Below are 27,805 nucleotides of genomic sequence, written 5' to 3'. Positions count from 1 at the left end.
TTACGGATTTTTCAGGCTAGTTATAAAACTTATTTTAAGTGTAATGTGCTTAAGCCTTCAGTTTAAAGTAGTCCACTTCAAAATTCAGTGTAGAAAAGTCAATGTGGTATGCATAGTAGTTACAAAAATTGCATCTGTCCTTAAAACGCTGTTTTGTTTGAGTGCTTGGGGAGTGGTTGAGAACTTCCTGCAGAGCAGATAACTTCTGTTTTTGTAAATATTCAAGTATTTGAATCAATTTATTTTTTATATATATATATACTTGAAACTTCGTATTGCTCTAATGCTCATACTAAAAATCTGATTCTCTTGAAATCCTGTGTTTGCTCTTTGCATATTTATTGGCTCTTTGCATATATTAGACTACATGCAATACAGTCTTGTCTTGCCGTTGTCTGTTGAAGTGCAGGTTTGATCCAGCCAGTATAGAACTAGCTCTATAGGGGTGAGGAGGACTGTGCTGTGTATCATCCTTGATTGTTCCTTCAAGGAGCATTGCACTGTAAGTACATCAGAATGACAAATTGATGAACTGCAACAGTATCTTTTTGTCAATGTTCCACATAATGAAAATGCCATACTTGTGTGACTATTATGTTGGAATACAGTGCTGATATTTTAGGAAATCATAATTGCTTCTTAATTCAGAAACATAGGTTTGCGTATATATATACATATACATAATATGAGCTTTGTGGGTAAGTATTCCTGAAACGTTTAGCAATAGCTGAAGAAAACGGTGTTTATGTTTATCTGAGTAATAGTTTTTCTTCATTAGTGCTCCAGAGTGTTTTAAAGTATGCGTATCATAACATTGAAGTCTTTGGAACCACTTGTTAGACAGAAGTTGTCTTCAGATAGTTTGCAGATATGTAGTGATGTAGGTATGTTTTAAATAATTCTGTAACTGTTACTTTCTTTATCTTTTGGAACACCATGTTGTTGCTTTGAGAATAATCTTTTTTAGGGTGGCTGCACAGAGAAGTAAAAGTTAAGGCTTGAAAATTGAAGTAGTTTATTTGGGTAATTAGCAATTTATGTATTGTGCTGTAGAAATAGAAGGAATTATTTTTATCCCTTTTAAAATTAGGAATTATTCTGGTAGATTAAAAAAGGCTAGGACAGTATTTGCTATCTTTAGTGTAGGGTATGAAGTTTAATAGTTCAGATATTTTTGCATGGTATTTTGCAGATAACCTTATAGAATGGTGCATTTACTATGTACTAAACTGAGCAAAATTAAATTCACTGGATTCTTTTATCATTCACAAAATGGAGGCTGTTGATTTTGATTCATTTAAGGTATAAAATCTTTATTAATTGCAAACAGTGCAATTATTTATACTTCACAGTGCCTTCCCAGACCTTCCACCTTAGGTTCTGCTGCAAAAAAGCAACAGGTAAGCACAACCTAAGGAAGTATATAAATTAATATATTTCAGTACATTAATGTTGTCCCTGTGAGATCTTTGTGGTTGTGTATTGAAAAGCAATCTGCTGCTTCCCCAAATGCATTGTTACTCACGGTTCCATTTCAGTGGAAAGTCTTTTAAGTTTTTAAACAACTGTTTATATTTCTAGGTAAATATGTATCCTTTTTTTTTTTTGTTTAGAAAAGATGAGTAGATTGCAGTAATTATACTTGATCAGAAAAAGTAGAAAAAGTAATTTTTATTTTTTTTCTTCAAATAGCTAATTGTTGCAATCAAAACTTTTAAAAATATGTAGGAACTGCTTTGGTTAGAAACGTCAACAGCCTTCACAAATGTTTTTTATAGTAGGGCACTGTTCCATCCAAACCCATAAGACCTAAATATAAAGAATATGACTTTTTGTTGTTATCACTGAACTTGAAAACTTGTCTTACAGTTATAGTGTGTTAGTGGAATTTTTAGATAACTTAGTTTGCTCATTCATACTTGACATGGTAGGAAAACAGATTCTGGAGTTTCAGAGCTTAGTGTGTTTTAACTAAAAAAGCATGTGCACCAATTAAATGTTAACAGTACAGCAAATAATATTTTATCTATATAGCAGTCACTGTATCCTGTTTCTTGATACTATAACTGAATTGCTGTATATTTTGATAGTTTAAAATGTTTGTATGTCTTTATAGATGGTCTGGTACAGGTTTTTGTTTCTGCTTTTTGCTGGGGTTGGGTGTGGTTTTTTAGCTTAAAGTAAAGCAGCATCTTACTTGTTTTTTTGTTGATTATTCTGTTTCTAAAATGTGCTGCTCCTCTTTCAAAAGTCCTGCTTATCTGTACATCAAAGAAAAATATTCAAAAATACTGCCTTCATTTTCACACACAGTGCTGAAGATGCTGCAAGCACCAAATCATAGCTCATAGAATCAGGTCCTGAGATAGTTACTACCAGTAAAGAGGAATCCTTTGAGTGTATGCCATTGGTGAGCCGATGAGCATGGACCATAGAAGGGCTCCATGTAGAAGGTAAAATTGGCAAAAACATAACAGATTTGAAATGTATCCCATACATAACGGTGTAGGGTATAATTTTTGTTTTGATCACTTTTCATTCTTTAAAGTATTACTTGTTTGACCATAAATGTTCCATAATCTGTTAAGTTTTTTAACCTGTGATTTAATAATATAAACCATTTTAATTTATATTCTTCTGAACAGCCAAGCTTAGATATATTGAATTTTTGAACTAAATTAATAGTTGTGCTTCAGTTTCTTAAGCCACTGAATATTTCATCTGTAGTTTAATATGTAACTTCATTTTTGGCATGAGAAATGGTTAGGTGTGTACCGTTTGGATTTTGATACTGTGAATTTAGTGTTGGGTTGAGTCATTTGTTCACTTCCTTCTACATGATACTTTTTTCTTCAACTGTTGTTGCTGCAATATCTTAACAGTCTTCGATTGTAGATTTAGCTAGTGGGAGGAGATAGAGAAGAAAAAGCCAGTTTACTGGAATGTTGCTAGTGTGCGGAAGGTGAGATGTTCTTGCGTGTAGCGTTTGAGGTGTATTGACTTACAGCTTTCTTACTGCTGGGCTTACAGGCATGCTGTTTAACTGTGCTAAGCATAGTGCTTGTTCTTCAACTCTGTCTCCAAACTCACAGTTCTCCAGAGAACATAAAATAGATTATTTGGAGTTATCCTGATCCAGAAAGATACCGGAACTTCATTAGAAATGTAATGAACTTGTCTAAAAGGTGTCTTTAAAAATGTTTCCTGCTTTGTTCCCCCCACCCAGAGCCCCATGAATTAACTAGAATTAAGTGACGAGTAGAGAAAGTTTAAAAAGGAAGCATAGTGTTAGAAGTAGGAAAAGCATTTTCATATCACTTTCTGCAGCCTCTACTTTAGTAAGACATGAAATAAAATGTCAGGTGAATAATCTTCAGTCTAGCATGATCATAAGTCGTGTATTTAAGTTGTCCAGACAGACAGGATCATTATTCGCTTGCACAGCCTATCTTGAAATACTTCATCTTTTTCCTAGTGGTATTTTATTGGATGATAGAAACTGTTTCTCCCCTGCTCTCTTCCAGAGTAATTTAAGTTTTCTATTGCATGCTAAAGGCTTTTTATTTTGCTTTTTTTCTGGAAGTGGGGGGGAGGAAGGGAGGACTGGGCTTTTCTGAAAGCATACAGTTGACAGGATTCCCTCTTCCTTAGTAACAGCTTGTGAAACTCTTATGTATGCACAAATATTTCTCTTGCGTGCATGTGAAATGCCTTTTCGTCCTGAGAAAAGTGTTCTCTGCAGAAACTACCCGTGTGTAAAAAGAAGATTGGCTTTAAAAGGCAACTGTGATGGGAACAGTGTCTTAGGGAGATGCAGCTTGGACTTGAGGTAAATTGAATGCTTTACAAAAATGTGGTTTTGAGCTTGCATTGACATTGTATGTAATATGGGTACACGTTAACTGTATAATGTTTTTTGTATGGTTTTTCTCAATAAATGTAAACTGATGGATAATAATAGCAATGTTTTTGTCTTTTTTATGCTCCTATCCCTGCCTTCGTTAGTTTGAAATAACAGCTTCAGAGGAAAGATACTGCATCAACTAGTACTTCTGTGAATGAACATCACCCACATGAAGTGAATCATATTTATATAGCCCTTAGGATAAAACTTAATTCAAAACATCGTGCAGCTTAATTGCCATTTTTTTCAAGATGTTTCTGAATTTGTAACTACTTTATTGAGGCAAAAGAGTGACTTCAATAGGTAACTGTACAAAGAGCAGTCAGCAGATTCAACCACAGGAAAATTTCCTTTTGAATGACTGCATAAATCTACTTTGCTGCAGTTTACCTTGTGTTTATGTAAGGCTTATACACCTTTTTTCATTTAAAATGCAACTATTGTTTGTAAAATTACTCCTACGGAAGCTGAACAATTCAGATGGTGTTAGCACAATGACGGTAGTGGTGATGTCAAGAGGTCTTAAAGAAAAATGGTACAGTAGCCTTAAGAAAAAGATTATAGATGCAGCAGTAAATTTATTGCATTAAGAGAGAACAAAGATTGAGAAGTTAAGCACTTTCTGAAAATATTTTTCTTAAATCTTGCTTCCGATCAAGTTGCCAACTGTTACTGTATCATTTAAGCAATGAAAAAATCAGAAATTTTACAAGCAAATGTTGGTATTGTAAAGACTACTATAAACCTTACTGAGATTGTTTTTACTTTTGGATTATCAACTGCATAGATTGATAAGAGCATAACAGTTTAAATGCAAGCCCATTTTAGAACAAAAGAACAAAAGCTCTTTGAAACAAACAGAAGTAAGCAGTTACATAATCTTTTATTCTTTAAAAATAATACACTGGGGTTTTTGAAAATCATCAACAAGTATGTCCTTTTGCCAGTTAGGTGCCTCTGGGATAAAGTAAAACAGCTTAAATATTCAGTGTTCATGCAAAATATACCAATAGATTTACACTGCTACACAAGTTTCCAGATTGTGTATTTAGCTTTATACTATTACACAACAGTTGGTATTCAAATGTGGGAGGCTATTATAATTCAGCTTTTCCTTTAGTTGGTATTTCATACATTGATTTCTCCTTTTCAGCCTAAATACTGATTTTTGTATTCAGCAAGGAACCTGGACACGCTCACAATTTGAAGGCTATTAATCTGATGCAGGAATGACAAATCAATGCATATCCTTGCTTTCTTTAGTTGGCCCCATCAGAAAAAGAGATGATGCGGTAAGAAAGCTTTGAGAGGAAGAAAGATTCCAGCTAAAGTAGAGCATTAGTAGTCATCAGCTAGAAAATAAAGGGGTTAAGAGAAACAGATAATTAGATTTTTATAATAGGAAAGTTGCGAGAAGAATATTAGAGAATTGAGCAAATTAAAATGCTAACTCTTACTTTCAATGGTGAGAATACAGGTGCTAGCAGATGTGCCTCTGTTGTTAACTGCTTTACACATATATTCCCCTTCATCTTCTGGGAAGGTTTCTGGCAAGTAAAGGCAATAGGTTTCTCCTCTTTCGATGTATTGATAGTCCTCAGAGTCCTGCAACATCTCCCCCTCAAACCACCACGTAACCTCAGGTTTTGGTTCTCCGGTGATTTTAACTGTAAATCTCACTGGCTCGCCATCGACGACTGATGTGTTTCTCAGTGACTTCTTGAACCAGGGAGCTCCAGATCGAGTTTGATCCTCCTCGTCTTCACAAGTAGAACCATTAATAATGCTTCCCTCTTCTTCTTCTTCCTCTTCCCTTTTCTGTTTCAAAATAGGTCGATGTAAAACATTAAAGGTGGCAATAGCGGTATGAGTGCTAGCGACACGTATTTGATTAGAGAAAAGTTGCATTTCTGAGAAGGGGAAATGCCACACCTGACCTGACTAGATAACACAATGCACTGAATCTGGATATGGAACAGGCAGTAAAATGAATTTTAATGAGGGTGGAATCTTCGGGTAAAATATAAGCATGAATGTAGATTCTATTTTCAGACTGTTCAAAGGATATGATGAACTTTCTTTGCAGTATCTCTCATACTATTCAAGAACGTGTGAAAACACCAAAAGCAATTTTACATTACTGCAGCAATTCACAGCAACTGTTAAAAGAAGTATAATGTTCCTTTTATACCTCTGGCAGTCTTACCATCAGTGGTAATCAGATGCTAAGTTAAATGACACTGAGGACTGTAATTTATACCTTCTGTAATGCCGCATCAATTTCTTTTTGTTCAAACTGCATGCGTAGTAACTTCTGTTCTTCAATTCTCCTCTGCTCCTCTTCTTCCCTGGCTCTTGCCATTTGCTCAAAACGGGCCTTCATGTTTACTTTATGAGTAAACGGAGCCTCAGATTTCTTGGCTGGTCTCACATCTACCTCATCATCCTTGGGGGGGGGGGGGAAATAAGACAACTCATTTATTACCTTTTAAATGTGCGTGATAGTAAAACTGGTAGAGCAGTAGTTCTTAACTGAGCAAGGGCACCCAGGGTCCCGTTTTTGTCACAGGTTTGTTTAATGTTGGGTTTAAGATCCAGTCTCATCATAGTTTATCCCAGGGGTAGGGCAAAATACTTGCAAAAGTAATTTCGAAACCGTTAGGTAGAAAAATACTACTAAAGATTTATTTTCATGTAGAAGTTGAGTACTGTCTTGTGCCAGTGGTAGATCGTTGATGCCACAATGTTATGGTTGCTTCAACATCTAACACAGGTTGACCTTACAGAAACAGAATTACAGTGTCAGCCATTAAATTAAAAGCTCAAAAATAAGAGATCGGCTTTGAGCTGGTACTGAACTGACTGGCTACTGGGGATAGGAACCTCAGAATGAGGCTCACATCAGGCTTACTGCTGCTGTTTCTTTAACCACCACATGATTACGTCATGAAAGTTCACACGGGTGTTTTGGGTCACACAGTGTTGATTTATTGGTTAGACGCCGATAGCTTCATTTCATGTTTTTCTACTCTGAAAAAACATGAGAGGTTCCAGTCTGAAGCACAGATAAGTAGGCATCCTTCTCTGCTCTACCCTGGGAAATAAGTAAAGACGATAAAATGACTTGAGCTTCAAATGCTATTGTTGAGTTTTGGTAGTTGCTCTTTTTTAAAAATTCATACAGTGGAGAAGAAGAAGCAATTCATGTGATGATTAATAGATTAATTCTCAAGTACACATATCTCAAACCCTTAGGCCGGCAGGTTGTTAAGTTGCTGAATAGAGGACTTGGAGCAGAAACACAGATCTCTGCTTGGCCAGATGGCTGATAATAAGCTGGTGCTGTTTCCTGTAGGAATGCTGAGGTGAGACTTCCTCATGCATCCAAAATATAGCAAACTTTGATGAAAGCAGCAGCATCATTGTCCACTCTGGGATCATTAGTGTGCTAGTTAAGTGTATCACACACAGAATGCAACTTACCTCTTGAAATTTTTCAGCTTCCCTTTCTCTTATTTCTTCATCCATTGCTCTTCTCTTAGCTCGCTCTTCTTCAATCTTCTTCTGTATTTCTTCTTGAGACAACTGTCCTATTTTCTCAAACTTGCTTTTTAAGTTCTTTGCCTGAATAGAACCACTTCTTTTTAGCTTTATTAATTCTTCATATTCTTTGCTTAGCTCAAAAGTTTCAGACTCTTCTTCTAGCTGTTTAGAAATGACAGAATGCATAAGATGGAAAATGCCCTAGTTATTTTTTCTTACCTATTCTCCTCACAGATGGGTTTAACTTAATACACTTGAACAGTTCTCTTAGTTATTTGAAATCAGTACAGAGACCATCTCCATCTAATTTATTTTCTCCTTGCTTTTCTCAAGATTACAGCATTTGTATCGCATCTAAACTAGATACAGGTTTTTAAAATACCTTGCCTGAATGTACCCTTTGTTCAAGGATTGCTGTAAACAAACCACCCTTCACAGACTTAGAAAACTAGACACCTAGCAATACAAAAAAACTTAGTTATACTAGATATGTAATTATCCTCTCCAACTTACTTGCAATATGATATGAAGTCATTTTCTAAAATATAACGACTTTTTGTTAAACAATTTTTTTCTTTTGTTTAAATGCACTAAAAACCAAATGAGATTTCAGGATGTCATGGCTGGAAAAGCAATTGCAGTTCTGGATCCCGTAGTCAAACCAGGTCTGAAGCTGTAATTGTTGATGTTTTACTCCCTGCTTTATGATCTCTGCCTGACAGTAAAGATATATGTGCATTTTAGTTCAATGTCCCTGTCTCTCTCTTCTTCCCTAGGATGTAGAACAAAATTTACTTGAAAAGCTCACAGTCTAGAGCCATTATTACTCACTCTAGCTTTGCTTAACAAAAATAAATAAATGTAGTCCTCTAACATTCAAAAGGGAATAATGAAGAACTGCCCCCCACAACCAAATCAGATTGGAGCGTAAAGTTCATGAATGTGATGGTTTAGATATTTGGTATGCAAAACAAATCTTGTGTGTGATTTTTAAAATCAGCTGTGGCAGTCTGCAAACCCTTGATACACTGGTTAGGAATAAGTTGAGGCCACTGTAATTCTTTCCTAATTAGTTAACACAGCATGTCCTTGAGGAAAAGCAAGAATTTTTCTCTTTCCTACTTTCATTTTTGTATATTCGTTTGGGAACTAGATGTTTCTGGTCTCCCAATATTGTACATATTATGTAATCATTTTAGTAATACTGTAGAATCTTCAGAAGTGACTGTGAAAACCATAAATTTGAAATTGTGTTTATACTTTAAGGGTGCCAAGGGATAAAAGCATTTTCCTTGGTAGATCAGCGATAAAAATACATATTATATACAATGTTCTAGATTTTAGTAATTAACAGCAGTGATCTATTATTTTTATTCAGGGCATGCTTAACATATTCCTTGATATACAAACCTCTCCCATTTCTTGTCTCAACTGTTGGAATTCTTGCTTTTCCATTTCCAACTTTTGCCTACGCTCTTCTTCTGTGCGTCTCTTTTCTTCTTCCATTTTTTGTCTCAGCAACTCCTCAAAATTAATTTCCAGTTTACCAGGTATGAGAGATTCTTGAGAAAATGTTTTAAACATTTCTGGTGATTCATCATCCAACACCTGCAGAGAATAGAGAGCATTAATGATACATCCCTACGGTACCTGTGATGAAATCATAGCATTGCTCAGACACTGTCAGTACGTAAAGATAACCAAGTCTTTTGCCATATCTGCCACAGTACAGTAACAGGCAATGTGACAGTGTGGGTATTCCTCTAATGTTTTGGGAGGGAGTGGATTTGATCTTAGCTCTCTATTATTACAATGCTGAACTTCTATAATGAAGATGAAGGTGTTTATTAAAATGCAGTCTTTTTTGCAAGATGAGGGAGAGGATGTCCTCTAAATGTAGCTTTGGGTCCTGAAACAATTCATTCCTGTTTACTTCACAGACTATCATTAGACAGAGCACTTGTGTTTACATATCACAGCCCTTAACACTGAAGTACATGTATCCGTAATCTTTTTGTAAGCAAACTGAATTCTGTTCCTGTTCTTAAGCAGTATTAGTATTCCCAGTAAGGATAACTGAACAGAATTTTTAGCAAGAAACTCTTCTTGTGCACAAACTGTTACTTTTACTTAATTATGTTGCCAGTTCGTTGCTTTGTACAACCCAACAGGAAGGGTTTCCTCCTCTTTCTGTCCTTTTCTCAGGCTTCAGAGTAGGGCTGGGCTGTGATGGTCATCCATCAGCAGCTGGCTTATTTTGTAGACTCATTCGTGAGAAGATGGTAGGGCCCAGGAAAGGCGATTTTCATTACTTCTAAAAGCAGGAAGTGTAAGAAACAAATATTCTATCAGACTGAATTTGTTGAAGGAAAGCATTACTAAAATAAGAAGCTGTATGCTACAAAAATGTCCAGGTAGCATGACATGAGTTATGCAAGAAAAATTTAAAATAACTTCTGGATAAAACCTACATAAATGTCTGTTTGTGCATGTAACTGTGTAAACTGATCAACAGAGATTGTTTCAACAGGAACATGCTGTAGATAAATGAATGAGATGAGGTCAGACACTGATCTCGAACTATGTGGTGATGTGGCTTTAGGCGCTATTTAATCAGCGCATGTTTGAAAAGCCTTGCAGCAAACATTGAAGAGCCCAGTGGGCCTTAAATTGTAGGAATTCCCAACAGTAGTCATCAGTCAAATGCTAGAAAGAATTAAAGGACCAAAACTTTGAAAGTGTTTTGATTAGCTTTATAAAGAAACACAAAATAAACTTTTTTTTCAAAGATTCTTTGACACTCATTACTGCTTACTGCCATTGTAACTTACACCTTTCGTGGCTGTTTGTGCCATCTCAGTTCGTACCACTATCTTGACCTACTTTGCCCATATCCTTTTTATCTGTCACAGCTCTTTGAATATTTTTGGCCCAACCCCACTCAATTACTGCTATTCACTATAGATTTCCTTCAGATTTTCCCTTTGTGTAAGCTTACAGTTGGACTTCAGCCCCACCATTCCTTCCATTCTTCATTTGTTTTGCATATTTGAGCATATGAGCGTATTTGTTGAAATTGTGTTACAGAGAAGTGGAATCAGAAAACCAAAGCTGTAAACTATTTCGTTTAATGAAAACAATGCACAGCCACATAGTTTTCAGAGGCTAGCCAGAGCTAAATTAGCAAAGAAATGTGGAAGTCTCTTGCTTGTGATGTACAAGTTCATATGCTCATCACTTCAAGAAGATAGAGAGCTAAGTGAATAGGAGAAGCTTTTTTACCAACGCATGTATGTATAAAATTTAAAAAGCTGTGCATATGAGCAAACACTAGCAGCTGTCTGCTCTGTATTTTTGAATCAGTAAGTTATGAAAAGACAGTAAGCCCCTGAAAAAATTCAGCTGAATTGTGTGATGCACAGCACTCTTGTGGTTAGTTCAGTAAATATTTTCACTGTATTTTGTGAAGTGAGACCATACTTCTTTTTATTCTGCAAAGTGGGAACAGATGGTAGTAAGACACAGTCCCATAATAACCATAGTTTGCAGCACAGTCAACCGATTTTCAGTGGGCAAACAGTGACTGATACGGAGTAGAATGTGGTTTTTTTTATTCACGCTAAGACAGGTTCTTTATGCAGTCTGTAATGGAAAGAGACTGACAGGGATGAAAGATGAATGCTGCAGTCTGAAAGGCATCATGCTGACAGTGGGAAGCACAGAAGTACACATATAGCACAAGTAAATGTGAAATGGGGAGATCCTTCCAAAAGGAGGCGGCATTTGTGTTCTCCAGCAACGATATTACTACTTCTGTGTGTGTATGTTTTCAAAACAAAATGAATAAACATGAAAAAGGTTCTAAAATAACTACTTCATTTAAATGCATAAATAAAAATTGAGTGATAGGTTTTACTACATCTGAAAGAGATGACCATTACGTTCTTAAAATGTTTAGAAGGATGGCTGCATTGCTGCTACATGGTATACCTGTGGAAAACGGGGAAAGCAGGGGCTTATTTTGCATTACAAGTAGCTGAAAATGTGTTCATATTCAGGATGCTAATTAACAGAAAATTTTCAAACATATACGCTGAAAATACATTTTCTATTAATTTTTTAAATTACTGAGTGTCTTCACTGTCCGCTGTTACAGTGTAGTCATAGACTCTGTGTTGCATCTAATGGATTAAGCCCTGTTTAATCAGTGAGATTTTTCTTGCCTGAGCACTTGAGCTTAGCTTCTTGCTACACTAAGGCAGAAAAAAGAGATTTTTGAGAAAGCAGGAAAAAACAGAAGACAGCATGTACTTTCTTTGCTTTCCTTTAGTTGTCTGCTGGCTTTTCATAAAAATTGTAATGGCAGAAGCCCAGCAGCACTCATTTATTCGTTTTTCTAGCAGCTTTAGCTTCTCTTTTCTCTCTTTGTAGGTATGGACAGAAACTATTTTCCATAACCGCTTACCAGTACAATATCAAATATAAATTCACATTGTAGTTTCTCTGAGTAGTCTTTCAGCAGAGAGGTCTCGTCTTTGGCCCAATTTTCAGGCAGAGGGAGCACTGCTAGCAATATTAGTAGTTACACAAAGCTTTAATTTGTCTCAAAAGCATTGCTTTCAATGATGAAGAAAATTTTATTAGGCGTGCAGTTGGTCTTTCCCAATAAAAGCACAGAGGGGAATGTAGGAAGACACTGCCAGACGGGCGGGTTATTCCACAGTTCTGTATAGCATGTCTTGCCCTTCCTTTTGAAACAAACAATACTGAGTTGTAGTTAGTCATGTAATTTAATATTGTATTTCCTAACATGCACCTATAAGTAACTGGCTTATACCCAAAAGCCTGCTGAAACTTGAAGCTGTTGGACTAAGCATGAAGAATACAGTGAAAAGCCCCGTGCTAGTTATTTTTTATAAATAACTTTGTTGCCATCCTCTGAAACCGAGCATCTTTCTCTGCTTTCAGGTAGTGTCATTATGTCAATCTTAGGTCTCTGAAAATTTGTCTTCAGTATAATCTTAGCTCAAATTTTAGAATTTGTAGTATATCACAGAGATCTGTATTTGCCTAAGGAAGTTCCATACTACAAATTGTTCTAATGGTAAACGTCACAGGTTACTTTTACTGTTTCTCTGAACAAGCAATGAAATATAATAAAAACATCAATTAGCTGAGTTCAGACACCTTAATTTTTCCTCCTGAGGGGGCCACAAATGACTGTAAAATCCTTACTTGCAGTGAGCAGCATTCTAGTATGCCATTAACTGTGCTTTATCTCGTAAGAGCTTATTGGTGGACACTCTGTAAAGGCAGGAGGTAAACTTGGAGAAGTAAAAGCAATTGCTCTTCCCCAAAAAAACCTAGCAAACCCTCCTTGTGAAAACATTTTGCTTTCCAAGTCTGTTTCATCTAGCAGAATAATACCCATTGGACACAATATCTGGTTTTGACTAAATTATTTGAAATCCTTTCTAGGCTTGCTGTGAGGAGGGATTGTTCTGTCATGATTTTTGGTAAATTAACTTGATTAGTTTATCTCACTACCTTCTAATAAGTAGTGAGGTGAACTAATCAATGAAGGAGTTGAAGCACGCATTCCTAACTGTATTTAAAGCTTTTTCCCAGAGCTGCTGTCTAGTTCATGGGAGACTTAGGTAAAAATTAAACTATATACTAAATAAAAATGCCATACCATGTTCTTCCTTGCTTCAGCAAATGCTCTTTTCTCCTCTTCTATGCGTCGCCTTGCATCTTCTTCTGCTTTCCTCTTTTCCTCTTCTCTCCTCTGTCTTTCTATCTCCTCAAAACTGAGCCTGAGTTTACCAGGACGGAACTCTTTAACAGAATTTTCAGATTCTTCATCACCACCTTCATTTACCTTCAGAGAAGAGGGAGAGGAAAAAATAGAAAGGCCTTATCCAAACATAAAAATATTCTTTGTAGTAAATAAATACTCCATTAGTTCCTTTCTGATCTTTTATTTATTGTTTTTTCCTCTGGGGGAAAAAGCGTATCAATAGTTTGGTTCCTATAAGAAACATTTTAGTCTTGGTTTTAGCCAGAGGAGGGAGAAAAGAGATGTATTTCAGTATCCTATATATAGATTCTATAATTTTTAAAAATCTGTTGAGCATGTAATTCAAAGAACAACGTGTTATCAGTCAAAGGCTGAACAATTGAGTACATATTTTATGGTCTCAGTGTTGGATCATTCACTGTAAATAACTCCCTATTCACTTTCTTTATGTCACTTTTGTAGACCTTTATACCTTCAAGTCTTTTTGTTTGCATATAAACTGTGTGCACCAATGCACTTACTAGTTAAGAAGATGCTGTGGAGTTTTATAGCAAAACTATATCAATTAACATTTTCCTATTATTCCAGACTCAGATTTTTGTTTCCTTTCTTTTTAGACATTTAATCATCACTGAAGAAAGGGAATTGATATACTCTGATCTCTCCACTATTGCTTGTCTCCAGTGAGCACTTACTTGCCAAGAGAAGCCTGTGGTTTGCAAACTGCAATGAAGAACGAACCATCTTCAGAAGGTATCTCAGAGTACTTTATCTGTTAATGGAGGAAATGGACTGGGAACTGTCAGAATATTGATATTTCAGATTTCTGTATACTGCAAGCAGCCCTGGGACGGGTATGTGGGGTAGCCAGTTAAGGGAATTACAGAAATCTTTTATTGGGAATTCACAGGGAAAAAAGAAAGAATTGAAGGAAATTAACTGCTGAACTCTTCCTTTAAGAAGACTTTTGACTTCAAATTTTGACAACCACTGATATCAGATAAAGCTGTATGTTAGAAAATATCTTTTGAAATAGAGAACTTGTAAATTATATGACTTTGTTAATAAATGCATATACATAAGAGTGGGAGATGTGAACCAAACCTTCAGTTAGAACGGCTGGTGACTTCATGAAGTTCACTGTCTTTCATTTTTTTCCATCTTCTCCTTCACTAGTATCCCCTGCCCACCCCCAAATAAAAATTAAAAAGTGCATTTTATTTACATAATGTCAAGGTTATTGGTGTGGGAAGGTTAAGTGATTTATTGGAGGTGGGGAGTGGAGGAATAAACTACAATTTGGGTATCTGCCTAAACCTAGAACCCTCTCTAATTTGGACCAGTTTGGAATGTCAGTGTTTCAGCTTTCTGGAGATTCCGTGGGTTGGTTTGTTTTTTTTTTCTTGGAGAATATTAATTTCTTGAATGTTTTTGAATTATAGTCAACATAGTGTTCTTGAGCAGTTTGTCCAAGAATGTCCATTCATAATCATACTTCTTTTAAGTTAAAGTTTGCAAATTCCTAGAAACAATATTTTCAAAGATTTCCTAGAAGATTAAAATATCATTTCTCATTAATCTTCTTTGTATGTGAATTAACAAAGTCATAATGATCATGCCTGTACAAGGGAAAGATATTTAAATACAGAACTTAAAAAATGCTTTTGGAAATGGAGTACAGTAAAGTGAGTAAATGTACACCTAAACTATCTGGTGTATCCTGTGTTAATACTAAGTGTACAATTCTTTCAGTATGATCAAAGAACAAACCATAGTGAGGTCTGTTTATAGTTGATGTAGAATAGGTCTGGCTTATGATAAAGAACACATGGAGGCAGCTTTGCAAGTAGTATAAAACAGGAATTGTGAGCTACAGTTCTGACAATTTGGGGCTTAATGTAGTAATTTCTAGTATATTGTTGTTTTTGTCAATACATACAAGAGAGCTGACCTGTCTTTCTTCCCTTTCTTCATAAGCGGAAAGTTGTAATTGATGTAGTTATCTATCATATTTATAAATAAATACGGGAATAAGAAATAGCATTCTGTTACTACAGAATGTTTTAATCAGAAACTGGTTACCGGAGCACTACTCAGATAATTAGTTGTCATTTTTTCTTGAGGACTTGCAGCTTAAGGTACTATGAAGTGTTGACATAAAACCTGCCAAAATGGCCAACAAATGTAAACCACATAAATTTCCTGCTTTTACTGAAAGAATGTCTAAACCATTATGCCAGCGTGGTTACTGAGTTAGAACGAAGGTCAAAAATGCGTCTTTCAAAAATTAATGGTGATACAATTTTCAGACTCTTAGCAGCTTGAGATATAGTTAAGCAAGAAGAATAAGATACAGGAAAGACTGTAACAGCATCTCTGATGTGAAAATTCTGTCACAGCAGGAGCAAAGCATGTATTTACCATTTGCTGTCTAGCCTCTTCAAAGGCACGTTTTTCCTCTTCTAAACGCTGTCTTGCTTCTTCCTCTGCTTGCCGCCTTTGATTTTCCTGTCTATGTCTTTCAAGTTCTTCAAATGTTATTTTCAGCTTACCAGGAGACAGAGGCTCTTGTCTTTCATTGCCTTCATTTTCACCCTGTGCAAGAAAAATGAAATAGTTATGTCTTAAATAATAGATATTTATTTCTTAGGTATTTAGATTGAGTGGTTTACCATGATAAATGAAAGGCACTTGGTTTCCTTAAGGAACTGGTTTTGTTCCTCATATTTTAGCTTCACTTCTTCATCCCGTCTCTCTCTTTGTTCTGCTCTCTCCTTTCCTGTGTTCTCAAAGTTTATTTTCATCTTCCCAGGTGTTTTGGTGGGTTTTACAGGCACTACTGTGACTAGCAGTGAATCATCCCCTTCCTGTCCAAAAAGATATTTATTATATTTTCATAAAGCTTGACTTGTAGATAGACTCATTTCTTCATGAAACTGCTTTTCTTACTTTTGTGCACCAAAGTTTCCAAAAGAATTACTTGTATTGAGTATTTACAAGAATAAACCCATCTGGCTAAGGCAGTCACTAGCATCAACACTGAATTATATTTTAAACACAACTGCTGGCAAACTCTTTAACTTCTTTACATATTTTCATTAACTTTTAGTTATAAATATTCATAGTTTGGAGAAGAACAGGTTACATTTTGAATACATAGCAATTGTAGCTACACTCAGCTTCCGGTCTTACATTTATTAAGTAAAGGATAGACTGCGGTTGGAATAAGCTCGTAGCTCTGGAGACCAATATGTAATTTGTCAGGCACAGTAATTTTTTTGAAGGATGTTGCTGGTTCAAAACCATTTTCACAACGTACTTGCCAAAATACATTTTACAAAATACCATGATTAACAGGGATACTGTCAAATAACTTAAAATTAATGGGTGGGTTTTTTTGTTTTCTTTCCAAAACTGTCGTAGGAATGTGATTTTCTTGTGTTTGTGAAAGACAATAGGACCTTTGGACCTAGCTTTTCAAATTAAACATTTATTCACAAGACTTAAAATCCAAATCCATATGGTAAATCAGTCAACTTAGAAAAAAAATGTTAACTGAATAAGGTGTTCAAACACCTGTATATTGACAGAATCCCCTTTTAATTTCAAGCTTAAGGCAAAGAGCTTTCACGATGGTACTTTCCAAAGCAAGAGGATTTAAGAGTATCATTGCCAGTATAGCTCAAACCATTCTGGTGGCTTTGAATGTTTACATTTTATATGTTTTTAACTAACCACAAAGTATTCACAGTGCAGACTCTATTTCAAACAAATAAAATCACTTCAAGTACAGACATACGGTTCCGTATACTTTAAAAATTTGTTAGCATCTTGGCTGAATTTTAATTAGGGATTTGTGTGCCCTTTTCTAAGTTTTCCCAGCCCAAATCACAATAATAAAACAAAGTGAACAAAAATGTAGGTGAACATTTCTTTAAAAAAATCTGATTACCTCTCCTGCTGATTCAGTTCCCGTATTGTTAAAGTCATCAATCTATTAAATGAGAATTTCATATGATTACATTACTTTGGCTCTTTGCCTTAGATTTGCAAACATAGAAGTGGAAATTCTTTCTGTATCAGTGGTATGTATGTAGCACTTAAATTCACAGAGATGGCAATGATTGAACCTTTGTGGGAATACTTCAGATAGGTTAGGGTGTCGAGGAATAGGGAACATGACATAAAACATCATACAGAAAGTATGCTAAAGCATTCTTAACACTTCAGTGATGAACTGAGTACTTGAAATGCCCGTTCTTCATTTAAGCATTCCAGAGTTGTGTGAAAAGAAAAAAAACTCAAGCAAGCTCATTGATTATTTCTGATTCAAGTGACATTGTCTTCCCCTCAACTCCTGCAAAAAGCCTATTGCTGTATGTGCTTCGTATGGCGTCTTTAGATGTTACTGTCTAAAGCTAACATACTTTCTAAAATTCTACGTGGTCTGTACTTCTACCTTTCAGAGTAAATATATGCTAGATATATCTCCAGTTAAAAGTCCAGTTTTAACAACGCTAGAAGTCTAAGCAGAAAATGCTGTCCAAGTCCTTGTTGAAAACTGACTCCTATAACACTGTTTGTCTCTTCTTACAACAAAAACAAACTTAAAATAATCACTTGCGGTTCTAGTCTGTCATTTAGATGTTCACTCTCACTGCAGTATTTGCAGCGCTAAAGAAAACTTACAAAAGAAATTAAATATGATGCCCTAATGCAAAATTCTACAAAAGACAAAATTTGCTTTATTAGCTTCAATAAAAGCTGGAGTCTGTTCACATATATTTGCAATAGAGATTCACAAAGTGGCAAAGGAATAAAACGGGATCTGAATCTTCATGATTTTTACTGCATTAGTATCTTCTAATTTGTGCCTGCCAATGACATTTTCCTATTTGCTTGCCTTAGTTCATCTATCACCGCACTGTATTCACTAGTGTATAAGCAAAAATGGTCTAAAGTAAGGGTTGGTAAAGAAACATTTTTAAATTAGTTTAGTAAATTCTATAAACTCTTGTATGCATATGACACCAAAATTTGTGCCTGATTCACATTCCTACCAGGTTTACACCTGCCTGGTTTCATCTATAGCTCAGGTTTAGTCCTTAAAAAATTTGTTACTATGAAGAAGTGAAGATTAAGATTCTCTGAACATTATTCCCCACTTCCATCCCATTGAGCATCTCCAATGTAAATCACCACTATCAGAAATCTTGAGATCAAATCTTTCTGATCAATACAAAACTTTTTTTCTTGTGTTGATTACAATTACACCCTATATATTGTGGTCAGGTGAACATACCTCCTGTGCTTTTTTTGCTAATTCTCTTTGAATTTTTCTTTTCTCAATCATATCTTGTTCAATTCTGCGCTTTCTTTCTTCTTCCGTTCTTTTTCTTTCTTCTTCTTGCCTTTGCTTCTCCATTTCTGCAAACTTCCCTTTAACGGTTCCTGTGAATATGAAATACCCAGTTCAGTAGTTACAGCTACTACTTACCTAGTGAATTATGGGGCCTTTAGAATCAGGCCTCTCTTACCTATTAGCTTTGGAACGTAACCTTTTTCTGTTCTAGATGATTTTGCATCATCATCTTCATCAGATCCAAGCAGGTCTTTCATCTAGTTGATGAAACACAGAAACTAAACTGTCTTTATAGCTTAAATAAAACTCCAATATTATTGCCTTAAAATAATGTGAAAATATTTTCACATATAATATTGAATATTAAAATAACACAAAATATTTTCAAAGAAAATAACCTCCTGCTTTCTCCTGTTCCATTCTCTCTCTCTAACATATTGTTCTTTTCTTCTTTGCTTTTCATCTCTAGATCTCCTTTGATTTCTTTCTTCCCTTGCTTTCTGCATAGCTTCAAATTTATCCTTTACATCACCCTTGTGAAGCTTGGGCACATAGGATTTTTGGACGGGTTTAGATGAAGAAAGCAGAATCTTGGTGAAGATATAGAAGAAATGAAGATAAGAAAAAGAAAGTTGAAACAGATGGACAGAAATATTCTGATAAATTGGATTAGAAAGAATGTAAGAACATAAACCAGAAGTGCATTAGGGATTACGAACTTTGTGCCACTAGCCATCATCTATTAAGCATCATTCTGTTAGCTCATAATAGTGGTAAATACTAAAATATCCAAACCAACATTTAGCATTGTATTAAACTTAGGCTGTAAGTAACGAATAGCTACATAACTAAGTATATGAACTATGTGAATGTACATTTTCGATTACTATGGCTTTAAAAATTAGATACAGATTGCTGTTGTTGCTTTGAATCATAAGCAGTTCCCAAAGAGCCTCTCTACCCCTAGCATTTAAAACAGATAGAAAGACACAGAGATACAATATGTGTGCTTTCTTCTGCAATACTTCAACAGCCATATATGGTTTTAAAATAGTGTTATTTCTTCATTTCAAACTTCCAATACATTCTATACTTTTTCAATATTTAGAGAAACTCAGAAGTCCAGTGATTTTATGTTCTAAAGTGTCAAGATCACTGGACTTGCAGGGCTCTGATACTGACACAGCTCCTGGACACTTCTGTGCCAGTGCTTACTCTCTGTGTGTCCAAACAGTGAGAGAGCTCCCGCTTTTCAGAACCAAGTGGAAGGTTTCTCTCTTTTTACTGTAATGACTACAGCAATGCTCTCAATACGGCAATGCTGCGAAAACTGGCTGAAAACATTCCATGTTTCATGTGCACCTAAACCAGTAGGTTCTGTTCCTGCTTTTGTTCCTGTTGTTCACTGAGTCCACGTAGAAGAAGAAATATTTGAAGTAGTCTAATACTTACATTTTAAAATTGGATGTGAATGTTGCCCTGAATTTCCCCCCAACATTTAAAGTTTCTTCATATTTTATTACCTTTATTTTGCCTTTCTCCTTCATGTGTTTTTTTAATAACTGTAAGAACATATTTCACGAATTCCATCAAATCAGATAGTTTCCTTAAGCTACTTTCAAGTGCCCTTCCATTGTCTTAAAATAACAGCAATACCAGCAGACTTCCAGTATAATTGCCTGTCTTTGACAATTGTTTGTAATTACTCTTTTTGCAAGCATCAGCTGTAAATTACTACATTACTTCGATTACTTTAAAATTGGTACATACCTCGGTTTTCTGTGCCATGTCATTCATGGCTACTGTACTGTGCTCTGCACCTGGTATGTTGAAGATGATTGCTTTCAGTTTCTACCTGAAAGAAACAGTTGTAGTTATATTCCTTTCTTTTCCTTTTAAATGCTGCTTTAACCATCTTCCTGTAAGCAAGGTTGCATAGGCTGAAATCGATGTATCACAATTTCATTTGGTCCTCTGAGGCTTTGGAAGGCATGAATAGGTTCTAAGTATGCAACAGTAATTAAAAGAACAAGCTTATGATTCACTATTCATACTCATAGCCCCACTATATAGTACTGGATGTTGGGTTTTAATTTCCATGTAAAAAAAAAAAGAAAAGAACAAATGACTTGGAGCCAAGCCCTGGCTGCCCTGGCTGCTGTGTTACGAAACTGGTTTTCTCAGTCCTCCCACTAGCAGAAAGGAATGTGCTCTGCACCTCGGCTGCTCCGCCTCGGCCCGGCGCACGAGCCGGCAAGCTGGCGAGCTGGGGCTGTGCGGGGTCCATGGGGTGCCCAGCGCCGAGCCCCGCGGCCTCCCGGACAGAGCCGCTGCTTCTCCTTCACGTGGCTGGCGAGGCAGGGGGTCCCAGGGGCTGGGGACCTCCCGCGGGTCCAAGCAGCGGCTGGAGCTCCTGCTGGGGTGAGGTGCCTTGCCCGGGGCTCGGCCAGGCTGGCAACGCTCTCAGCTCTTCACCCAGTATGGGAGTACAAAATAATGCTCTCCCTTCTCCTAGCGCTAGTCTAGGGAAAACCAGTGCTAAAAACTACGAGGCACATTAGGTGAAGCACATACGTACCTTAGAGAACTGGAGGCTGGAAATTGCACTGCGTTTTTTAAGAGAAAAGGGTTAGAAATTCTAAATCCCACTGTATTTATTAGGAACCTAACAGAAAGGCACTTCAAGTTCAGGGCAAACCTTTTCTTTTTTCTCCTTTTTGTTTATTAATTATCAGGTCTGTCAGAGCCTGTGGGAGGAAGGAAATCATGACACGACTCCGATGCTGTCTGTACTGCACCGATGCCCTGAGTGTCAGGCAAGCCTAAAAACTCAGTGTGCCAAACAGGGGGCAAACAAACGGACTCAGAGTAAAAAGGCTAGAAAAGGAGCGTACTACTGGCAGGGACTTCTCACTTGTGGTTTAGAGGAACTGAAGTTAGGGCATTTCATGGCATGTAAAGTGAAGTTCTTAGTAGTTCTTAGCCTTTAAGTTCTCTAATTCTTAATTAAACATTATAAACATGGGGATTTTTATGTGGTATTAAAAAAAATGAACATTAAGGGTTGTTGCCATATAAACTCTTCAAAAATACACCAATGTCATAAATGCTCTTTGGTGCCACCGTAGCTATACAGATCGGATGAGATTTTGGGGTATCTTGGGATTTTTTTCCAAACGAAAGCAGTCACAACATAAGAGCATTTAGCTACCAGTCCCTGGCCGGATTTACAGATTCCAAACTCTTAAAATTCAGCTTCAACAGAGGTGTTCTGGAGAACACTTGGGTGTTCCTTTTCAGCAAATGAGTACAGAAAGTCATTCCCCCCCAAATCAGAGTTGACAAATACCTCATTTGTAGACTGATAGGAATCCAAGGCATTTCCATTTGTCGCTTGTGAACACATGAACATAAAAGTGCTAGGTATTAGTGCCTATTTAGACTGTTTCAGATCAGCAATAGTATGTTAAAATTCTGTTGTGTCTAGAAAGGCAGATAACTTCACTAGCATTCTTGTGGTCTCAGGGTCCCCATGCCCTTTGATATGCATTTGTACATTGTGCAGTTGGGTTTGCATGTCTTTGTAAGCTTTAGCTTATTTCATGCATGTAAGTAAAACCCCCATTGTGATCAGGATAACCTTAAAACTAGTTAAAATCCTTTGACTTTGTCATTTTTCTAAGCAGGTCTTAGAGAAGTTCTCTGTTCTCTTCTTTTGCTTCTCTGCTTTTTTGATTTCTTCTTCCCTACTTGCAGCTGATAGCCTTTAGCCTTGCACTTAAAATCCAGCAGCTGAACAAAAGGTTACTGCATGAACCCATCAGAAAACAAAGGAACCTGAAGCATTGGTACAATTCACGCACTGCAGTAGCCAGGGACGTAGAGATCTTCCAGCCTCCACACAGGGCTGGAGCAGAAAAGTAAGGCCCAAAAATAATCTTTCATAAGGAATTCCATCCCACCTGAGCACCTCAAGTGAAGGCTACTGCTAATCCTCACTACAGCAGCATACCCTATCTACATGGCTTCATCTTAAAGTCACTTGAAAACTGACTATTCCAAAGTCTGATTTGCTTATTATGTGCAATTAATTGTAGGAAGACGATTATGTTTATGAACCTGAGAACACAATTTAGCTTTTGACCTAAACCTTTGTCTTGAACATTTCCGATAGCTCCAATTACCTGATCCCCTTTATGGCGTCACTGAGATTGCTGACAGCAGCAAGACCTGCCCTCACATAACAAATTGAAATTTTCCTTAAAAGTGCAATTGTTGGAAGAAATTTTCTTTGCAAGTTCCTGCTGTCTGAACTTGCAAAAATGTGCCAGTCCGACAGGCTCTGGGCCCTCAAGATGGCAGGTACACCTCTGCCCTGTGGATTACTGCCATATCTGCTATTACTTTAGGCTACTTTCCAGTTCTTTGGCATCACTAACTCCTGATAACGCTTGAAGGTTAGCCAGCTGGCTCAGAGACATTTTGCATCTGCAGGTCATCCTACCTCCACCTGTGATGCTGAAAGATAGGGCTATAAAGCGGTAGGGCATTACTAAACATGACACCACGCATGTGTGCACTCTCTTCCCTCTCCGTGGCAGTTAACCTTGAGTGGGAACAGCAGCAGGACCCTGCCTCAGGGACTCCCCGGGGCAGGGGAGTAATTTACAATGGAGACAATTTAGTACCTTTAAGAAAAACAGCAGCACTCCTTGAGTTTTGGCTTGGGTCTGTGAGGCTGAGGCCACTGCTTCAGGAACAACGACGGCAGACTGAAGCTCCTTTGCAGCTGGCCTTATCGTTAGGAGAGGATCCACACAGTCAGAGTGTTGTTGCTGAGAAAACCAGACTGGCAAAGTCAAGAAGTCCTGACACCTACAAATGGTGGAAGAACAGCACCTGCATCCTCTGCCGATCGCTTTGCACAAAGTACGTGGTAACACGTTTTCCAACCCAAGAAACTTTGACATATTTTCACTTCTAGCAAGAGCTACTTTTAAAAAAGGTATCTTCCTACCAATTCCCTTTTGAGAGGAACTACTTATATATTTAAGTTGTGTGTACATCCTTATTTTGTAATATGAATTTTCGCACAGAGTTCATCTATTACAAGTAATGCTTGTTCTCTGAGGCAACAGGAGTCTACCTGTATATGTACTTACTTCAGAAGAGATTTGTCCTCCTATGATGAAGCTGTCCAACCTTAAGGTTCAGTCTCATCTTTTCTTTTGTTTCCTGAGATCAGCGTATCTCAGGAAAAGCTGTAAGAGCTCCTCATTGAAGCTTCCCACTCAGAAAAATCACAGATTATAATGCTGAACATAACCATGACCGAAAACTGCAGTGAGCTTCTTACTAGGCTCTTCTTGGCCTCTGCAGTCTCATCACTCTAGCATTCACCTGACACTACTCGAATTTTTTTTCTCAACATTTTACCTTTCCTATGATTAAATGAGATACGTCAGGAGATGTTAGTCTGGCGTTATAATGTTCGTACTGAAAGTACTAGACTGCAGTTCCACTTTCAAAGGAGGTCTACACTGAGGTGTTTCCTAGAAGAGAAATCTGACCTCCATCCTTTGATTAATGGTCCTACCTCTGGAACTGAGTGGAAGAGAAAATGCCCTTACTAGAATGGTTCGACTGGCTGTGATGCAGAGAGTGGTCTCTAAGAAGTTTCAAGTGCAAATGTAATACAAACCAAATAATGCGTAGGAAACTAGGCAATAGTTTAGAAATAGTCTGTAAAAAAAACAACCAAAACAACGCAAACCCTACTGTTTACAAGCCCCTTATTCGTTTGCTGTAAACGGGTAGGCTATCACCTCTGATATGTCCGAATTTGTTATGATCATAGCACTTCTTCAGCTTTTCACACAGAGTCCCTAAAACCTGAATTTAGGCAAAATTATCAAAGTGAACAAAGAAAATCATTAAGGGGACACAGAAGGTTTGATGGCTCACAAGTCCCAAAATCCATCTCCTTAAATGTCATTAAAAAGTCCTCTGATCAAAAAACGTTGTGCAGCTTTAACCAAATAAAAAAACCTTCCATAAATAATGAAATTCCCCTTCATTGGAAAACATGGAAGTTCTTGATTTGCAGTGGAGTGATTCACACCCTCACACGGGACACAGAAAAACACCGGCATTCTCCTGAACTGAACACTACTCTTTACAATAGGAGTATGAAGCCAGGACTTAAAAGAAGTCCAGTTCCTCTGTGATTCCTCCTTTCGGGAGGCCCCCCTGCTGCCCTACGGCTACTGTGAGTTATAAATAAGCCCTTCACGGCACAGTCGAAGTTACGTTTACCATCTGTCTCCTCTTTGTGATCTACTTTCAGGGAAGACTCCATTATATAACAAAACCATACTGTGAGGGCAGGAAACTCACTACTCGCAGCCAAAGCACTTCGGGGTGGAAAAGAGTCCACAACGTTCACGTATTGAATGAAATGTTAAATAGAACTGGAAAGAGGAGGGGAAAGAGAGCGATGTTCATCATTTATGTCCTTACTGTAACTCATCTGGAATGACACTGCCAGTTGTTGTACTAAATCACAGAGGCTAAAGTAGATACTAAAATTATCGTGCATAGGGGAAGACCCTGAACTGGCATAAACCGTCAGCGCTGTTGAAGCCAAGGAGTTACGACAATTAACACCAGCTGTCTAAACTTCACATTTTGTGAAACACGGAGTACAAAACTGCTTCCACTCGCAAGTATTTCCTTCATTAATTCTTTACAATTGAAGACTACAATGCTTACCGACAGCCAACCCAGATAACTCAATTTCATACACAATCTTTTCCTCAATCTTTGAATTTATTGCACTTCAACATTGATGGAGTCTCATATGACAGCAGAATAGCCCTTGCGGATACGATGTTATTTATAAAAACTTATTTATTATAAAGGATTTTGTCCATGCCTATCTATGTAACTATAAATACTCTTAAGTGACAGTGCCATGCAGTCCAGCTGCTGTGTTACAAAAATAAGATGACCCTTCTCTGTAGAACAGGTTGGTCTGTGACTGCCTGGCTGCCCCCGGGTACTGTTCTGGGGCACACAGCCCCCAGGGCAAACCTGCTGGGGGCCGAGAGGCTGCTCTGCGGTGGGGGAGGCCCTGCTCAGATCTTCGGGCCCGTGATTTCATCTTCCAGGGCCTCTGCTGCTCCCCTCATCATAGGTGGCAGTAAATTGTGAACGGAGGTCCCCGAGAGAAAAGCCAGTGTATTTTGCCCTATGCCATAGTTCCTCCGCGCCCCGCTGTGCCGCAGCAGCTGGACAGGAACAGTGCGATTTGAGCTCAACCCTTGTGGGCTTCGCTGAGAGGACTGCTGAGATCGGGGTACCGCAACGCGGGACGAAATACTGGGCGTGAAGCAGCACTACCGCGGCTCGCTGCTCCCCTTCCCCGCCGGCGGGACGCAGCCTCCCCGCCCCTTCTCCGAAATCCTCCTGCTCAGCTCCGGCCGAGCGCAGCGGGGACCACTTGACCAGCCCCGCTCTGCTGGCGATGCCCAGAGGAACCCGGCCGCCCGCCGCACCCTCCCCTGCGCGGACACCCCAAGGGTGGCTCCCGCGCCGTCCCGCGCGGCTCTTCCACCGCCGCCAGCCCACACGCCGCTCCCCCAGCCTCCTCCCTCCCAGAGGGCTCGGCCGCTGCACCCGGCCTCGCTGAGGGCCTTCCAAGCCGCGTGCCCCAGCGTGGTCAGTGACATTGCCCGGCTCCTCTCCCAGGGGAAGCCGCTCGCGGCAGGGACGGCGTTTCTCAGCGCGCCCACCCAGCCCTCGCGTTCCCGCAGGCCGGGCGCGCTCTGCACGCGCGGGACGAACCCCCGCAGCCCCGCGCGCTCCTCAGCGCGCCGGGCCCTCGTGCAGCGCCCGTTACCGTCGGGCAGCGCCGCTCCGCGGGACGCTGCTCCCGGCGCGCCAAGGTCTCTTCAGAGCACACCGCTTCCTCGCGCGCAGCTGCCTGGTGATTAATCCTTTACAGATGTTCCACCGGACGGGCTCTTCTCCCGCAGGTGTTCGCCGCGTCAGCAGAAGCCCCGGGTCGCCTGAAGCCGACGCGACGCTACCCGAGCAGTCTGTAAGCCGTGACAGCAGCCGGCGCTTACCGCCGAGCCGCGCTGCCCCGGAGCCCCTGCTCCAGGCCGAAGCGGGACCGGTGGCGGCTCCTCTTCCACGGAACTTCGACCGACGGCGCACGGCCCGCGGGCATACGGCCGAGGGAGGCCAGGCCGCGGGCCCCGCGCCTCACGCCGGCCCGGGGCCGCCCCGCTGCCGCTCTGCCTGCCGGCCGGCCCGGGGCCGCCTGCCGCGGCGCTGCCCGGCGGACGCCAGCCCGACCCGCCGGCACCTCACCCGCGGCCGGTCGCACCCGCGGCGGCCGCCGAGCCCCGGGCCGTGAGGGGGGTCCCGCCGCCCGCGGGGAGCCCTCGCCTCGCTCGCCGCGCCCCGCTGCCCCCTTCCGCCAGGCGCTGCCCCGCCGGCCGCCGCCCCAGCCGCGGGGGACCCGCCGCGGGTCCGGCCCGGGATGCCGAGGGAGCGGAGCGGGGCGGGCCGTGCGCGGCGGGGCGCGGGAGCTCGCCTGAGCCCTCTCTCCCGGTCGCGGGCGGCGGATCCGCTCTTACCTGCGAGCGCTGCCCCGCCGCTGCGGCTCGGCGCGGTCCCGGCGGGCGGGCTGGCGGCTGCGGAGCGCCCTGGGCTGCGGCCGCCGCTCCGGCGCTCCAACTTTCCATAAAAGTCGCGACGTGCGGCCGGCGCCCGCATTCCAGGCGAGCCCAGCGCCGCGGCAGCTGTCCCGGCCCGGCCCGGCCCCGGCGCTGCGGCTCCGCACGCCCTGCCCGGCCCCTCGCCCCCCCCCCGGGCCAGCAGCCTGGGTTTGGGCTGGAAGCACCGCAGAGCCATAAATAACCGGGGGGGGGAGGCCGCCTCTCGGCTGGCGCGGGGCTGGCCCCGCCGCAGGGCCGCGGGGAGCGCTCGGCGGGGACACGGCAGCCCGGCTCCTCCCCGGCCGCAGGGCTCACCGCCCGGCGGTAGTGTGGCTCCGGCAGCCGGTGGCCGCCCCGGAGGGGGTCCGGCTCCTGCCAGGCCCGCATCGGGGTTTCCTTCTCCGGAGACCTCACAGAGGCAGAAAGGTGATTTTATTGCATCTGAACACGTTCCCCTTGCTGCCGAAAGA

At 39.9% G+C, this 27,805-nt stretch overlaps 2 protein-coding genes across 21 annotated transcripts in view; one reads left to right on the top strand and one right to left on the bottom strand.

Moving 5' to 3' along the window:
* FUBP1 (far upstream element binding protein 1) overlaps nucleotides 1-15,388 on the top strand; it is a 37,391-nt gene extending 22,003 nt beyond the window's left edge. Inside the window, exons 21-23 of one of the 11 annotated variants that reach the window (XR_012764403.1) lie at nucleotides 410-502; nucleotides 1,353-1,400; nucleotides 2,314-4,749. Coding sequence is in view for 5 of the 11 variants with exons in the window: in XM_075424767.1 (XP_075280882.1) it covers nucleotides 13,865-13,882 (18 nt within the window). In the remaining 6 variants the exon portion in view is untranslated. Of the gene's footprint in view, nucleotides 1-409; nucleotides 4,750-13,864 lie in introns of those variants that run through there. The other 10 variants (XR_012764400.1, XR_012764405.1, XR_012764401.1 and 7 more) reach the window with 10 other exon arrangements.
* On the bottom strand, nucleotides 4,458-27,356 carry NEXN (nexilin F-actin binding protein). 10 transcript variants are annotated; one of them, XM_075424761.1, is made up of 15 exons: nucleotides 27,255-27,356; nucleotides 23,298-23,484; nucleotides 20,380-20,460; nucleotides 19,008-19,199; nucleotides 18,785-18,866; nucleotides 18,550-18,698; nucleotides 17,200-17,241; nucleotides 15,920-16,114; nucleotides 15,669-15,842; nucleotides 13,143-13,328; nucleotides 8,858-9,055; nucleotides 7,388-7,609; nucleotides 6,165-6,350; nucleotides 5,362-5,722; nucleotides 4,458-5,256 (listed from the first exon to the last, which is right to left on the bottom strand). In XM_075424761.1, exons 3-15 carry the CDS (start codon nucleotides 20,404-20,406, stop codon nucleotides 5,243-5,245), a joined length of 2,028 nt encoding a protein of 675 aa, XP_075280876.1. In that variant the 5' UTR covers nucleotides 20,407-20,460; nucleotides 23,298-23,484; nucleotides 27,255-27,356; the 3' UTR covers nucleotides 4,458-5,242. The 10 variants fall into 10 exon arrangements, with proteins under 10 accessions (XP_075280876.1, XP_075280868.1, XP_075280877.1 ...); XM_075424753.1 differs by lacking the exon at nucleotides 27,255-27,356 and adding an exon at nucleotides 26,739-26,831; XM_075424762.1 differs by lacking the exon at nucleotides 27,255-27,356 and adding an exon at nucleotides 26,510-26,666.
* Between the last annotated feature and the right edge of the window lie 449 nt (nucleotides 27,357-27,805).

This window comes from Opisthocomus hoazin, chromosome 6, assembly GCF_030867145.1.
Source record: "Opisthocomus hoazin isolate bOpiHoa1 chromosome 6, bOpiHoa1.hap1, whole genome shotgun sequence".
NCBI classification, from domain to species: Eukaryota; Metazoa; Chordata; class Aves; order Opisthocomiformes; family Opisthocomidae; genus Opisthocomus; species Opisthocomus hoazin.
This window is presented reverse-complemented; position numbering and strand designations above follow the sequence as displayed.

Coding starts and splice junctions, on each gene's coding strand:
- NEXN (XM_075424761.1), bottom strand. CDS start 20,406: ATGAATGACATGGCACAGAAAACCGAG. Junction 7,610..8,857: donor TGAGACAAGAAATGGGAGAG/GTTTGTATATCA, acceptor ATTTCTAAACAG/CTAGAAGAAGAGTCTGAAAC. Junction 5,723..6,164: donor TTGATGCGGCATTACAGAAG/GTATAAATTACA, acceptor ATTTTGAAACAG/AAAAGGGAAGAGGAAGAAGA.